The 17,275-nt window shown below is 42.6% G+C and overlaps 1 protein-coding gene across 3 annotated transcripts in view; it reads right to left on the minus strand.

The window, feature by feature from the left end:
- Positions 1 to 16,973, minus strand: part of ENTREP2 (endosomal transmembrane epsin interactor 2) — a 476,311-nt gene extending 459,338 nt beyond the window's left edge. For 2 of the 3 annotated variants that reach the window (XM_082736655.1, XM_082736654.1), the window contains exon 1: positions 16,568 to 16,972. In XM_082736655.1, coding sequence (XP_082592781.1) covers positions 16,568 to 16,786 — 219 coding nt within the window. In that variant the 5' untranslated portion in view covers positions 16,787 to 16,972. Of the gene's footprint in view, positions 1 to 16,567 lie in introns of all 3 variants that reach the window. The other variant, XM_082736656.1, reaches the window with a different exon arrangement.
- Between the last annotated feature and the right edge of the window lie 302 nt (positions 16,974 to 17,275).

Raw genomic sequence — 17,275 nt, forward strand, 5'->3', positions numbered from 1 at the left:
AAGCCCCCCATTAATCCACTTCTTAGGAGTTATTTCTTTTCGAGAAAAAAAGAGTGGACACTGAGCCTCACCCCTATCTCGTGGCACCAAAAGGCAATGGCGGGCATGGAGAGGACACGGATGCTGAATTTTATAAATTGGCAGGTGAAAAGCAGATGCTGTGTTCCTTTGACTTTCTCTGAGACCGGGTCAAAAATCAGTGTCTAAAAAGGTAGTGAGTGTCCCTTTGTGAAAAGCTGAAAAGAACTCTGTGGGATATAACTGGAAAAAAAAAAAAAAAGTATGTCTTTTTCTTAAATCAGGTGATTCTGATGAGTATATGCTCTTTGTGGCTAAGTAGCTTATTAACATGTTAAGTAGGTGTCATTATCATAGTCCTTTCAAATTTTGCTGAGGGTTCCAAATCTCCATTTTAAAATCACCACCCAAAGTCACTATCAAAGCCATTATCTATAATTTCTCATCATGGATGACAAGCCAACACTTCACTCATAATTAGATAACTTCAGTATTTTTCAAATAAAAATTTACTTTTTCATGAACTCCACATTTTTTGTTTTTCTCTATAAAAGAAGGTGCTTAAATTTTAAGGACTTATTTTAGAACAATTAAACTGCATGCCTAGGTGGTAGATAACTGAATCATAGTCTCTAGTAGCTGCTGATAGAAAAGACATCATTTGTTTACATTTGCCACGCCCTGCCTGGTACTTGACTGAACGCTGCGCCCTTCAAAATGTCAGTATCCTCAACTCCTGTAGGCTCCTTAAATTACCATCCACTTCACTATACTATACCTGTTAAGAAAAATACAATGTTTTTGTCAACAGTTAAATGTAGAGAAGATAAAAGCAAGCCATGATTATAAATTGAAATTATAATTCCAAAACATGATATCAATGTCAGGTCAGTTAAAGTGCCTAAATGCAGAAACAGAATTCGGGTTCTGCATTTAGTCTGGTGGTTGGCATTAAGGAGAGCACGTAGTGCATGAAGTACTGGGTGTGGTGCATAAACAATGAATCTTGGAACACTGAAAAAATAAAATTAAAAAAAAAAGAAGAAAGAAAGAAACTATACCTGGTGTCTCAAAGAAAGGGCCCGGGGCTACCCCAGGTGGGCACATGGGCAGGGACACCTACAGAGCCTCCAGAAAAGCTAACAGGATCCATTTACACATACTGCCCCAGGGAGAAAGGCTTCTCCAAGGCCTGAGGGGGTCTTCCCTTCATCAGGCAACGTTCTCAGCAGCAGGTGCCTGTGGAGAACCAAGGAGGGTAGGGTGCTGGGGGCAGAGACGAAGCCCTGCCCTAGCTTTCTCTGTATCTATCAACATCTCTCCTGTTGCTGTCACCCTGACATCAGCTCTGTGAGGATCAAGCACCTCACACATGGTTTGAATTCATCAACAACAATATCAAGTAGTCTAAGAAACCATCATGGGCTTTATTACATTTTCTTTATTCTTCAATAAAAGAGTACTTTTTTGACCTTTTCAAGATTCAAATTCAAAATTCCCCAATAAAAGACTGAACCATGAAGCAAAAAAATATTCTCCCTCATGCATTCAAAGAATATATATTATATAATGTTCAAAATCTATTTCCTTCTGAACTAGCCTTTCAGATTGAACCAGGGACAGAAAAAGGTTCCAGAGATTTCTTCCTGAGGGGCTGCTGGGCAGGGGTAGGAACTGGTGGAACTGAGGGGCAGGAAGGGGTGAAAAAACCATTCAGCCAGAAAGAAAAGGATAGTATCATATCAATCATTTCATTTGGTAGGCTATTAGAAAATTCAGTTTGGGGGTGTATGGGTAGCATAGTCAGTTAAGCATCTGACTCTTAGTTTCAGGACAGGTTGTGGGGACAGGTCATGATCTCAGAGTTGTGGGATTGAGCCCCGCCTTGGGCTCCATGCTCAGTGCAGAGTCTGCTTGAGTTTCTCTCTCCCTCTGCTGCTCCCTCTGCTGCTGCCCCTCTCTCTTTCTCAAATAAATAAATTTTTTAAAAAATATTCAGACTGATGGAGCACCTGGCTGGCTTGGTCATTAAAGCATGCAAATCTTGATCTCAAGGTTGTGAGTTCGAGCCCTACATTGGGTGTAGGTAATAATTTTTTTAAAAAATTAAATTTTTTTAGGGGCATCTGGGTGGTTCAGTGGGTTAGAGCCTCTGCCTTCGGCTCAGGTCATGATTCCAGGGTCCTAGGATCAGGCCCCGCATCGAGCTCTCTGCTCAGCAGGGAGCCTGTTTCCCCCTCTCTCTCTGCCTGCTTGTGATCTCTGTCTGTCAAATAAATAAATAAAATCTTTAAAAAAAAAAAAAAGAAAATTCAGATTGAAATATTGTGAAACTGTCTAAGCTACCTAAGCAATCTACACATTTAATGTAATCCCTATCAAAATCCCATTCATTTTTTTCAAGGAATGAACAAATAATCCTAAAATTTATATGGAACCAGAAAAGACCTCAAATAGCCAAAGGAATACTGAAAAAGAAAGCCAAAGTTGGTGGCATCACAATTCCGGACTTCAAGCTATTACAAAGCTGTCATCATCAAGACAGTATGGTACTGGCACAAAAACAGACACATAGATCAATGGAATAGAATAGAGAGCCCAAAAATAGACCTTCAATTCTATGGTCGACTAATCTCGACAAAGCAGGAAAGAATGCCCAATGGAAAAAAGACAGCCTCTTCAACAAATGGTGTTGGGAAAATTGGACAGCCACATGCAGAAAAATGAAACTGGACCATTTCCTTATGCCACACATAAAAATAGACTCAAAATGGATGAAGGACCTCAATGTGAGAAAGGAATCCTCCAAAATCCTTGAGGAGAACACAGGTAGCAACCTCTTTGATCTCAACCGCAGCAACTTCTTCCTAGGAACATCGCCAAAGACAACAGAAGCAAGGGCAAAAATGAACTATTGGGATTTCATCAAGATCAAAAGCTTTTGCACAGCAAAGGAAACAGTTAACAAAACCAAAATGACAACTGACAGAATGGGAGACATATCAGATAAAGGGCTAGTGTCCAAAATCTATAAAGAACTTAGCAAAGTGAACACCCAAAGAACAAATAATCCAATCAAGAAATGGGCAGAGAGGGGCACCTGGGTGGCTCAGTGGGTTAAAGCCTCTGCCTTCAGCTCAGGTCATGATCCCAGGGTGCTGGGATTGAGCCCCGCATCAGGCTCTCTGCTCCCTGGTGAGCCTGCTTCCTCCTCTCTCTCTGCCTGCCTCTCTGCCTACTTGTGATCTCTATCAAATAAGTAAATAAAATATTTAAAAAAAAGAAAGAAAGAAATGGGCAGAGGACATGAACAGACATTTCTGCAAAGAAGACATCCAGATGGCCAACAGACACATGAAAAAGTGCTCCATATCACTCGGCATCAGGGAAATACAAATCAAAACCACAATGAGATACCACCTCACACCAGTCAGAATGGCTAAAATCAACAAGTCAGGAAATGACAGATGCTGGCAAGGATGCGGAGAAAGGGGAACCCTCCTACACTGTTGGTGGGAATGCAAGCTGGCGCAACCACTCTGGAAAACAGCATGGAGGTTCCTCAAAAAGCTGAAAATAGAGCTATCCTATGACCCAGCAATTGCACTACTGGGTATTTATCTTAAAGATACAAACATAGTGATCCAAAGGGGCACATGCACCCGAATGTTTATAGCAGCAAAGTCCACAACAGCCAAACTAAGGAAAGAATCCAGATGTCCATCAACAGATTAATGGATAAAGAAGATGTGGTATATATATACAATGGAATACTATGCAGCCATCAAAAGAAATGAAATCTTGCCATTTGCAACAACGTGGATGGAACTAGAGGGCATTATGCTTAGCGAAATTAGTCACTCAGAGAAAGACAACTATCATATGATCTCCCTGATATGAGAAAGTGGAGATGCAACATGGGGGAGTTTGGGGGTAGGAAAAGAATAAATGAAACAAGATGGGATCGGGAGGGAGACAAACCATCAGAGACTCTTAATCTCACAAAACAAACTGAGGGTTGCTGGGGTGGGGGTAGGGATAGGGTGGTGAGGTTATGGACATTGGGGAGGGTATGTGCTATGGTGAGTGCTGTGAAGTGTGTAAACCTGGCGACTCACAGACCTGTACCCCTGGGGCTAAAAACACATTATATGCTTATAAAAAATAAAAACATTTAAAAAAAATTAAATCTTAAAAAAAAAAAGAAAATTCAGATTGAAATAGATTGTCCAAGATGAAAATATAATCAGCAGAAGAAGGGGGAAGCAGAGGAGAGGAGGGTTAAAGAATGGAACAAAAATCAACTTGAGGACAGATATTTATACAGCCTCATCCACTGCATTATTCATGGGAGCCAAGTGGTAGAAGCAACTGAAGGGTCCACTGAAGAGTGAATGGCTAAGCAGAATGTGGTACATATATACAGCAGAATATTATTCAGCCTTAAAAAGAAAGGAAATTCTGTCACATGCGATGACAGGTAGGAACCTTGTGAAAATTATGCTGAGTAGAATAAGCCAAAAAATATATATATCTTACATGATTCTACTAACATGAGACAAAATGTTTCATGTTGAGTGGAACGGAGGTAAAGGGTGCAGAGTGGCAGCTATGATAGCCGGACTTAGCTAATGTCCAAGCTGTAACGAAAGTCAGGATCTCTGGTCACAAGAGGTAGGGAAAGCCAGAACTGAAACCAAAGCATAAAGCTACCACCCTCAAAGAATGAACATTCAATAAATTTCTGGCACGCACATGATGTAGGAACTCTCAAGCAAATAAATTAACAGAAAAGTTGGTCCCAAGTGGTGATATCTGGCACCTAACAAAGTTCCGAAAAAAAATAAAAAGTCTTCCAAAGCCTCTCTATAGGACTACCAGAATAGTCCACAAAACTTCTACTGAGGGAAACATCAAATGTGAAGGTATATAAAATCATTTTTTGCTTAAATTTACTAAAGACATATAAGAATCAAGACCTTAAGAAAAGAACAAAGTACTATGACAGAAGGAGAAAAGGAAGATTTAGAAAAGACCAAAATAAAACCTTTAGAAATAAAAAACATAGTCCTTGAGAATCTCAAAGGACCGGTTTAATAACTGATAAGAAACAGCTGAAAACAGAGCCTGTGAAATGGAAGAAACATAAGTTTTTCAGACTGGCACACAAAGACAGAGTTATACAATCTGAACAAGAGGAAAAGGGAAAGGCAGGATAGAAGGAAGTCCAAGATGGATATGGGAAGACATGATCAGTCTTCTGACTCAAATAGCTTATTCTAGAACAGTATTCATGCCATAAATCCACATTCGTTGGAAGTGCAGACCATCAAATCAAAAGGATAACCTCTAAAGCAACCCTGGAAAAGGCAGATTTCTTACAAGCAGACTCAGGGTAAAATTTCTACAAAACCAGAGGCGAGAAGACATCCTCAAAATACGGAGGAAAAACAACCATCAACTTAGAATTCTACACCCCCACCAACAATCTTTCAAAAGATAGAGTGAAAGAGAATTTTTTCAGACAAATAGGCATTCATAAACCTTCACTGAAATAATTACTAAAGGCACCTTTGACTAGAGAAGAAATCTAAACCCCAAGGAAGTAACAGAATATAAGCAGCAATGATAACCAAAGAAACTGACAAGTATGTGACACAATCAAGTAAAGGTGTTGACTATAAAAATTATAAGGACAATGAAAGTCTCTAAGGCTGTTGGAATTTTTTTTTAAAAAGGCAAGCATGGTGATATTAATATCAACTAGAGTGGAATCCAATACCAATAGCTCAGAACAGATCAAAGGTGTATACTCTATTATGACAAAAGATATCATCAATAAATAAGGTGTAGTCATAAACACACACACAAAATAACATCAAGGTAAAAAACATAAAGCAAAGTCATAGAAATACAAGAATGTAAACCATAAAACAGAGGGGATGACTTTAATATACCTGTGAAACAATGCAACATATCAAATAGACAATGACGAAAAGATTAAACTTGGAAAAAATTAACAACGCACTGATTTTCAAAACTGCTAAATTAAAAAAAAAAAAAAAAAGAAACTTTGTAAGCCACAATGACTATCATTAAGTAAAACAAGAAAACAGTAACAATGACATCCAACCTCCACCTCTCAAAAAAGACTATGTGTAGGTCATCTAGGTGGATCCATTGGACAAGCATCTGCATTTGGTTCAGGCCATGATCCTGGAATCCCAGAATCGAGTCTTGTATTGGGCTCCCCATTCAGCGGGAGCCTCTGACCTTCTGCCTCTGACCTTCCCCTCTCTCGTGCTCTCTATCTCTCTCTCTCACTTTCTCAAATAAATAAATATTTTTTTTAAAAAAGCTATCTGCTAATTAAGAAAGGTTATTTTCAGAACACCAGAATCAAAGAAAAAAATCAAAATTAAAATTATAAATAACCAAAAATTAATGTAAGTGGGAGAACTCTGCATTGAAATCCATGTGCTACAAATACCCCTATACTCAATAAAAATTTAACTGTACTTGTTTTTATTATTAAAAAATGAATATGTCAAATATGAATAACTGACGTATCAGTAATGTATCACAAATCTACCAAACTAGGAAAATAAAACAAAACAAGGGAGCCATGTATAAAGATAAAAAGTGGAAATTAATGAGCTAGAAATGATTATAATAGACATCCAGTGACAATTTTTAAGTAGAAAAAAAGAAATAAAACCAAAAGTCAAAATTTGATGAAGACAACTTAAATAGACCAAGATGTAAGACAATTAGTAGTTATTGAGAATCTATCACTTAAAATGGTCAATTATAGACTTTACAGATGAGCTAACTTTTAAAGAACAGATCATTCCCATGTTAATCCATAGAAAAATATGGAAAGCTCACCAATTTACATTACAAAGCCAGCACAACTTAACAAAACTAAATATAGTGTATGCTAATGTGTGAACAAAGTCCAGACCAACTTTATGTATGATTATAGAAGCAAACATCTTAATACATTAGCACATGGATTCCAACACTATATTAAAAAAAAAAAAAGTGATAAAGTTTATTCCAGAAATCCAAGGATATTTCAGTGTTAGGAAATCTATCAACATACTTCAGTGTGTCAATTACTTAAGGAGAAAAACTAAGGGATGATATAAACATACGACTGAAAACATTGGAAAAATTCAGCAGTCATCGTTTAAAAGAAATCTAAGCATAAGTTAACCACCTAAGTATGACTTTTGAATTCCTAACTTGAACACTAGACTGGACAGTAGGCAGGGAGAAATATTTATAAGGAACATTTGGGTGACAACTGACAAAATTTGAATGTGGACCATAGATAACAGTGTTGTGTCCATGTTAATTTCCCGACTTTTATTATTGTTCCATGTTTATGACATGCCCTTACAAGGAAATACACACTGAAGAATTTAGGGGCAAAGGGATCTGAGGTTTGCAATGTACTTGCAAGGGATTCAGAAATAATATGTAGATGGATGCATTACTCATGGATCAACCGGTCAATCAGAAGTTTGGGGGGGGGGGGTTGGAAATGATAAAACTAATAAGGCAAAATAAAAGTTAATAATTGGTGAATTACGGGGCACCTGGGTGGCTCAGTGGGTTAAAGCCTCTGCCTTTGCTCAGGTCATGATCCCAGGATCCTGGGATCAAGCCCCACATCAGGCTCTCTGCTCAGCAGGGAGCCTGCTTCTCCTCTCTCTCTGCCTATTTGTGATCTCTGTCAAATAAAAAAATAATAATAATAATAATCGGGGAATTATTAACATACCCCGGTTAAGGGTGTGGGATTCCTTGGACTTTTCTTGTAACTTCTCTATAGGCTTGATATTATAGCATAATTTAAGTAATCAAAATTAACTATCTACTAAGAAATATAAGAGCATACATCGATTCAAAATATCAAAATTAAAGCCATTCCCCTTAAAATCAAAAACAAGACATGAATGTTTCCTTTCACACTCTCCTTTGACATTATTAAGGTTTCAATCAATGCAATAAGTAAAAGAAATAAACAGTAGAAAACAAATATTGAAATGTGAAGAGTACTGAATATGAAGAAACAAAACTGTTTATAGATGATATGCATATAGATATGGAAAGCCCAAAGTTACTTAAAAATACAGTTAGTACAGGGCGCCTGGGTGGCTCAGTGGGTTAAACCTTAGGCTCAGGTCGTGATCTCAGGGTCCTGGGATTGAGCCCTGCACTCTGCTCAGCAGGAAGCCTGCTTCCCCTCTCTCTCTGCCTGCCTCTCTGCCTGCTTGTGATCTCTGTCAAATAAATAAATAAGATCTTTTTTAAAAATATAATAAAAAATAAAGTAAGTATGAAAATTTCTAAAAAGAGAAAGAAACAGTTTCCTTGTAGAGGAGCAGCAAGACTGTTAAAATGTTAATCAGGAGAAGCAAAACATGAAGATGGCATTATATTGTATCATGAACAATATATGAAGTTCGCCATGTCTGTCCACCCGCTTTCCCTTTATTTGAAGTCGCCTGGTATACCTTTTCTTTTATTTTTAGCCTTTTAGCTTTTTTTTTTATTTTTAAGTCTATCTCTGGATCTTGCTTTGTTAGTCAACCTGAAAAAGTTTTTTAAACTAGGTTAATTGAGCTCATTTACATATATTAATATAGTCTATATATGCAGCATCAGCTTTGGCAGATATTTTAACCCTCCATTTAAAACACCTACACGCATACACGAAGTCTTTTGCTATGTGGGCTGCAGACTCTGCTTGCTTGCTCTCTCTCCCTATGTTTCTTCAGGTATGCAAGAAGGATCTGAGAGAGCCCCGATCTCTACTTACTACTTTTCTACAGTACCTTGTATAACCCCCTTGGTAACCTCTGCTTTGGGATATTATCACCTCCCTACTCTGAGCAATAATGCAAGTAGCAAGCAAATGCTCCTTCCTCCCTCCCTCGCTCTTTTAGAACCACCCAATCTGAGGTCTAGTATTCTGATATCAATCCTTAGAGTCTTAATTAATCTTAAATAAACTTAAACCTTCTCCTCCCTGCTTTGTCAGCTTCAAGAGATAGTTCTTTCGTCTGGCTAATTCAACTGATGTGATGAGGAGCTTATTCTGTTCTCCCCTTCCTCTCCCTCATCTCCTGCCATTTATTTTTTTAGCTGTATAATTCGATATAATCAGAGCACATAATGCTTATATATTAATTTGCCCCCCTACTGTCATGTTTTAGCTTTATAGTTAAAACAGTCAATGCTCACCCCCAGAATTTATGAATCGTCACCAATCATTTTACAGTTTTCTGAAGCTTATTCTCTAGTAAACTCCTCATAGGTACAATATTCCCAGAGTTCTTGCAAATTCAAAACCGTGTGTCTGTGGGCTTTGTATTTAAAGGACAATTATCTGAATATAGGATGTCTGACTCACATCGTGAGCATATTAAAAACGTTGAGGTCCAGTTCCAGGTAGAGTAAGCAAGCCTACATTACCCTGTGTCTCCCACCAACTGCAGCTAGAAGTCCTAATGGAATGCATAGAATAAACAGCTTGAAAACTGAAAAGTAAAATAGCGGCCAGACTGAGGAAGAACAATATAATTCAAAGTACCACCAAATTGGCAGTAGTTTATCATTTTTCCCTCCACAGTGTCCCCCAGCCAAAACTCAACACAGCTTGAAACCCAAAATTGAGCATTCATGCAGACAGAAAGAGCCCAGAAGCCCTCTAGTTCTGGCTCAAGGATTTGGAAATGGGCTTCCCAATGCCAAAAGACAGTAAGGCAATCCCCATTGTTCTCTCGTTTGGATTTCGTTCTCTTCTTTCTCCCACACCCCAGCCCTCCAAGCAATACCATAGCAGCAATAGGAGCAGGCAAGGCATAGGAGAATGTTCCTTTCTGATTGCAAGAGCTTGGTCCCAAGATGGCAGTGCTAAGCCTTGTTGCTGATCCCCTCTCTGTCCTCCTCCTGCATGGCCCCTACTCAAATGCAGACACAGGAAGGATGCAGCAAAGCAAGGTAAAGCTCTAGCCCTCTCGGAGGACTGGATAAGGGAAGCCCCAGGGAAACAGAAAACATCCACGTCACAAAGAGGGAGGAGCCAGGGAAAGAGATCCCTAACATGTATTTATGAAGTCATAGCTCATCCCCAAGTCGTGCAGGTGTATGTACTACCTACCCTAAACAGTAAACACAAATTCTGGGAACAGACCTACAGGGTAGATCACCATCCGAGAGCTAGATTGGCCACTGGGTGGCCCACGTGCAGGACAGATGTGAACAGGACAGCAGAGACTTTGAAAACTGAACTGATCTCAGAACCACCACCCACAGTAAGCCAGTCACAAGTTGTGAAAACAAAAACATCAACGTTCTCCTTGTGATTCAAACAATACCCAGAGACTCACAACATAGCAGTCAATATGTCTAGGACACAATCCCAAACTACTCAGCATGCCAAAATTCAGGAAAATGTCAATTTCCATGGGAAAACGATGACAGATTTTGGAATTCTCAAACAAAAAGACTTTAAAGCAATGATAATAAAAATGTTCCAGGAAGTAAGGGTCACTACTTTGGGATATGAGTGAAAAACTAGAACCAAAAACTAAGAGGAAAAAACAGGAGGTTCGAAGAAGAACCAAATGGGATTTTTTTTTTTTTTAAGTGAGAAGATAATAAATAGAACACACTGGATGAGTGTAATGGCAGAATGGAGATAATAGGAGAAAATATCCATCACCTTCTCTGGCAACAACAATCTAAAACACCATGAATTTCCATCAGAAAACATGGAGGATGGTTGGAATTGGAATACTTTTCAAGGCTGAAAAGGAAGAATTATCAACCCAGAATTCTGTATCTAGTGAAAATGCTCTTCAGAAACAGATGTGAAATAAAGACATCCCAATGTAAAGAACAACTAGACACAGACTATTTAAAGTTCATATGGAAGAACTGCCAAGGCATTTTTGAAAAAGCAAAGTTTGGAGGGGCGTGCTTTACTAGAGAGCAAAACCCACCATGAAGTACTAGCACCAAAATAATGTGGTATTGGCTCTATGATAGACCATTAAAGGAGTAAAACTGAAAAGAGCCCCAAAACTGAACCACACAGGAAATCTGTCTGAAAGCAAATCAAGTTAGGCCCTTTTTCCCTATGAAATACAAAACCGATTCTGGATAAGATAAAATTTGAATGGAAAAAATAAAATGAGAACATTAGAAGGAAGTTTAAAAAAAAAATTTGTGTGACCTCGGTAATGATGACCCTCTTAAACTCAGAAAAAAAGGACCCAGAAACTGTAAAAGAGAAAAAGAACAGACTTGACTACATAAAAAGCCCTTAAATCTTTTATATGGCCAAGACGCCAAAATTTAAGCCAAATGAGAAGCGAGGATGTTGCAAGAAAATACTTGCAACGTATAATAAAGTAACCATGGAAATGCAGATCAAAGGAAAACAAGGAAATATCTTTTTTTCTCCTATCCAGTGGATAAATATGTTAAGAACTGCTAACATCCTATGCTAGTAAGAAGGTCGCAAAAGAGCACACTTATGAAATGCTTCTGTGGGTAAGAATGACTACAATCTTCTGAGGAAATCAATCTAGCAATACCCAACAAAATTCTAAATTTGAATACCCTTTGACCAGCAATTTCACCTTGAGGAATTTATGCTCGGGAAAAAAAAAAAAAAAAAAAAAAAAAAAACCACAAGTACTAGCATCTCAGGTTAGATAAGCAGCAATGTTTGTAGAGACAAAGAATGGATACAATCAGAATATTCCCAACAGGAGAATAACTGAATAAATTGTAATAATTCATACTGTGGACTTTAACGCAGTCATTACAAATAATGGGGATAATAATAATAATGGGAATATTTATTACATACGAAACTTAAAAAGTCATGCAGTATGGTCTGTGGTATAATCTTTTTGTAAAGTTTTTAAAGGCAAAGAAACATATGCCACACATATACATTAATTATAATGCTTTTGTGATTCTATAGGAAGCATGGAAGGATCCCATTACCCAACACGGTACAGTGGGTCCAGAATTAGGATAGATGGAAGCATTGTTATCATGTTTTCTTTGTTACACTTCTATGTTTCAGTTATTGCAACAAGAGTATATTACTTTTGAAGTATGAAAAAATCCAAGTGTTGGTTTCACAGAAAAAAAAAAAATACACATATGCACACATACAATACGCAATCACACAGTCGGCTCCCAATGACTATGTCTTCATCAATGTAGGTCACTGGTCATGTACGTAATTCACAACGTGAATTTGCCTCTGATGTCCTGGGCCTTATAAAATTTTCAAAGAATCATAAGAAAGCTGCTCTGCTAAAGGACAACTATTCAAGACCTAGCTCCATGAGGCTCCTAAACTGTTCATACAGATGGTCATCTCTCAAAATGCTCCAGGCATTCATCCACGAGGGAGACCAACCCACCTCCCAGCTCCTAGCTGGGTGGCAAGGACCCAGGCAGCAACACCATTTGAAGGTGGTCTGTCAATGCTAAAATAGCAACTGCTCCCTCTGGCCAGACCTGCTGCCCCCTCCACCCCCTCCCACCACTTCCACTCCCTGCCTTTCTCCAACTTGGCCAAGGTGCTTCCTGAACCTTACACATCCTTCCCAAAGGCAACACCTCTGCACGTTTTTCTTGAATGTTCACCTCTGCATGCACGTTTTGTGTTTTTCCTAAAAGACAGGGGTATGACGTCCTTGAGGAGATTTACATTTGATTCTCGACTATGGTGCTTTATTCTATCTTTTTGCCTCTGCCTAAGGGGGACAGTTTAAGTCTAAGGGCTAGAAGTATAGCCTCCAGGGTCAGAGCAACCAAGTACAAACCTGACCGTGACCGTTTACCTGGGCAACCTTGAGCAGCTGTGGTTAATTTCATGTGTCCACTTGACTGGGCTAGAGGATGCCCAGAGAGCTGGTAAAACATAACTTCTGGGTGTGTCTGGGAGGGTACCTCTGGAGGAGATTAGCATTTGCATCAGTAAACTGAATAAAGAAGACTGGCCTCACCAAGGAGAACAGGCATCATCCCGTCCTTTGAGGGCCTGGATTGAACAAAAAGGCAGAGGAAGGGTGAATTTGCACCCTCCAACTAAGCTGGGACGTTTGTCTTCTCCTGCCTTGAGATACCACTGATAGGGCCAATTTAACATTAAAACCTGTTAAACCCCTAAGGCCTGCCTGGGCCTACTTAGCCATAGTGACTCCATGTTGCCTAGGTAGCCATTTTGTTGTTTAATAAATGCCTCAGCAGTTACTGATACCGGTTCCGGGTAACCATTGCTAAAACACATACCGTTACTAAAACACACAGGTAGGAGACATCCAATCAGCCAAAGCCACATATGTAGAGGTCTGCGGTTGTGCCCTATAAAACTAGCCTGCAAGACCAAGGGGTGGTCGCTCTCTTCGGAGGCAGCCCTGGCCAGTCAGTCTGATTTCTAATGGTTGGCATAGAATAAAGCTTTACCTAACTTTCACTTTGTCTCAGTCTCATTCCCCTGGCTGGTCAGTCTAACTCCTAATGCTTGGCATAGAATAAGGCTTTGCATAACTTTCACTTTGTCTCAGTCTCGTTCCTTTGATAACGGACCCAACACCACCACTCCTGGCTCTCAGACTTTTAGACTCCCACCAGGAATTACACAATTGGCCCTTTGGATTCAGACTGAATTATACCACCAGTTTCCCTGGTTCTCCAGCTTGGGGATGGCAAAATCATGGGATCTCTTGGCTTCCATGTTAGCCTCAAGTAAATGAATGAACGGATGACTGAGCAAACTATTGGTTCTTTCTCTGGAGAACCCTGTCTAATACAGCAAGTTACTTACTCCCCCTCCATCTTAATGCTCCCAGCAGAAGCTGCCAAGACTTCTTACAGCTTAGGCTCAGGCCTGAGACTGCCTCTGGTCCTCAGGATTCTACTGGCCAAGGCAAGTAGGAAACCCAGTCCAAATTCAAGTGGAGGGATCCGCACAAGAGTGTGGGCACCAAGGGCCACAGATTAAATGTGCTATCCCACCGCATAAAACACTCAGTTAAACATCTGTCACATAGTACGTGCTCAAAAAATGTGAGCTCTTTTTCATTTGCATTATTTTCTCTTCAATAGAGATGAGTTATTTTTACAGTGATTCTTTGCTATGTACAAACCCCAGAGAAGGCCTAGAAATCTAGAGATTGTTAGAGCCCTCGCATTTCATTACAGAAGATGCAGCGAAGTTAGAATGTGGCCGTAACCCCATAGGGCAGATTTCAGAATAAAGCCAGAAACCCGAGTCACCATTCTGAAATGAAAAATATCCTTGCAGCCCAGTCTCCAGGTCTCAGGGGACAGGTATATATATATATATATATATATATGAAAGGGCCAATGTTACCACCCACAGCCAAGCTAACATGCAAACGTGTCCCAACATAACAGGAACCAACCACCATTTCTGTAGAGGGCAAAGTCAGGATGTGAAAAATGGTGTATATTCCATATTAAAAGAATTTTAAAGGTGTTGTGGCAGATTAAGTTTGAAGAAAGAAAACATGGCAATGAGAAAGTGGATATAAGGGGGCAGAGTAGAAAATAGAGAAGTTACCCTAAAATCTCAAAAACATAAGCAGAATTTGTTGTGTGCATTGTTGTCCCCAGACCCTAGAGGAACGCCTGCACATACCAGATATTGGCAGAATTACTCTGAATCGGGGGACGTTAAAACTCATAGGTTATACTTGTTGAAAGGAATAACGCTGAAAATGAAAAGTGAATTACTGTTTTGCAATTTACCCCTTCAAATTAAAATGGAGTCAATGTATATTTTTCACACAGTTTTTCTACTGTGTGGAGGTAATATCTTCCCTTTTAGGTTTATTGTTAAAAGGCAGCTGTTTTTCAATGCCTTTGGGGAGTACCAAAAATCATAGCTAAGGCTAAATGGTAGAAAGGGAGGTTCAGGGAGGAGCCAGGAAGTGAAGCTAATTTACCAGTCTGCCACCTGTAGGCTGGTTCCAGCAGACATCAACATCAGTGCCCACAAAACAGATGACATGAAAATAATGCATATTAAATAATGCTAAAAACTGAGCAACAGATGTGTGAAAACTATATATAGTGGTCCATTTGAATCATGGCTCCCCCGTTCCTGCCTCGAATGTCCTCTCTCTGATTTAAACACCCGGAGCTGTGGCCACACATACTGTCGTTCCTAATCAGCTCTCCCAGACTCACCCATGGTCTGAAATAAGCTTTAGAAATTAATACCCCCATTAGGATGAAGGACTGCACCTGTATGGGTCAGGATGTCACAGAATCAGTTTCAGATCTCATTTCAAAAGCCATGCAATGGGCTTGGACAACAGAGGCCATTACAAAAGAACAACAACGTGAAAAACCAAAGCTGGACAGAATTACTAAATTTCAACATTCGAGAACAAACACCAAACATTCATTACAAGGGCTTAGTTTGGATTTCTGGAGAAGGAATTAAAACATACTGAGTTAACAGTTTAAGCCTGTAAGATGTACTTCAGCACCATAAACCAAATGTAGTTACAGATGTCAAGACTTCTCAGAACAAGTGCTTCTCTTTATAAATGTCTGCTCTCCATGTATTTTTTCCGTTTCCATATGTCCACTCTTTATCAATATAAGGAAAGCACAACTTTCATCAAAAGGCTACACCCCCCCCCCCATTAATTCTTGGGGACAATCGCTTCCTTGTAAGAGAGATCTCCCGGTGGCTTTCTCCTACGGAGGCTTGTTAGTCCCTGGCTTCTCTAATTTGGGGGTCAACAGCCTGAAAATCGGTCACCATTGAGGTGTGGAGCTCAGAAAACACGCCCCCGGACGCGGGTTTCGGGTCTCCTGCCCAGTCCCGCCACCCACAAACCGTTCCGGACGCACGCGGGAAATGCCAAGTCCACGACCCCAAGTCTGGAAGTGGCCGCAGGGGGGCCGGCCATTCTCCGCGCCCGGGCTGACCCACAGCAGGATCGGACGCGCCCGGTGGCCCCAGCCCCTAGTTCCCGCCGCCGCGCAGGCGACACGCGCGCGGAGTCGCAGCCCCGCACCCGGATCCGGCCCCTCGTCCCCGCCTCGGTCAGGGCCTCCTGGCTGCTGAGTCTGCACCTAGCCCGGCCAGAGCGAGTCGCGGGTCCCCAGCGCGCAGAGTCCCTGAGGGCCCAGTGCAGACCCCGTGGCCGGACGCGCACCCGCAGCCCACCCCTCAGCCGGCGGGCCCCCCGGCCGCTGCAGGCTCGGCGGAGGGCGGGCGCCTGGCTTCGGTTTCCTCCAAGAAAAGTAACTCGGGGATTAGCGCTATAGGAAAGGGAAAGCGATCTCTGAGAGCGGTGAGTAAGGTCCCCGGAGTTATTCAGCCCGGAGTTTTCTGAACTGCACCCCGCGCTGCCGCAGCTCGGCCCCGGCGTTCGCGCCCCGAACTTGGAGCCCGCGGTGCCGTCCCGGGCGGGCTGCATTCCTGGGGCCCCGCGCACCTCCCCGCCCGGCCGCAGACACTCACCGAGAAGCCGGCCCAGAAGGGGCAGGAGTGGCGGACGCGGGCCGAGGTGGTGAGCGCCAGCGCGGCGAAGCTGACGGCCACGATGAGGCATCCGAGCGCCATCTGCGTGGCCCCGAGCGCCAGCACGATGCGGGAGCGGCCCGGGCACTCGCGCAGGCGGGACAGGCTGCGGGGCAGCGCGGCGGGGCGCGGCGCGCGGGGACCGCCGGCCCGAGGCATCGCGCCGGGCGCCCGCACGCCTCGCCCCGCTCCCGCCCGGCCCCGGCGCGCGCCGCCGCCGCCGCCGCCTCTCCTCACAGAGGGTCCGAGGCAAGTTGCGCCGGGCGAGGGGACGGCCTTCCCGCGGGTCGCGGGCGCTGCGGCGGCCGCGCGCCGGGAGCGGGCCGGGCCGGGCGGGAAGCCGGACGCCGGCTGCCCCTGCCCGTGCCCGCGCCCATGCCGCCGCCGCCGCTCCGCAGGGCCGCCCGCCCGCCGCCGGCCGCGCAGCGCTGCGCCCTCTCCCGCCCGCCCCGCGCGTTCCCCGCCCGAGCGCGGGCGCGAGCTACCGCGTGCCGGGGGCGAGCCGCCGCCGTCCCCGGGCGCGAGCCCCGCCGCCGCGCGCCGGGCTGGGGCCGGGGCCGGAGCGCGAGCCGGGAGCGGGCGGGTGCAGGTGCAGTCCCCGCGGCCCGGCCTCGGTGCTCTCGCCTGTCACGGGGGACGGCACTAGGG

This window comes from Mustela nivalis (genome assembly GCF_964662115.1).
Source record: "Mustela nivalis genome assembly, chromosome: 6".
Lineage (NCBI taxonomy): Eukaryota > Metazoa > Chordata > Mammalia > Carnivora > Mustelidae > Mustela > Mustela nivalis.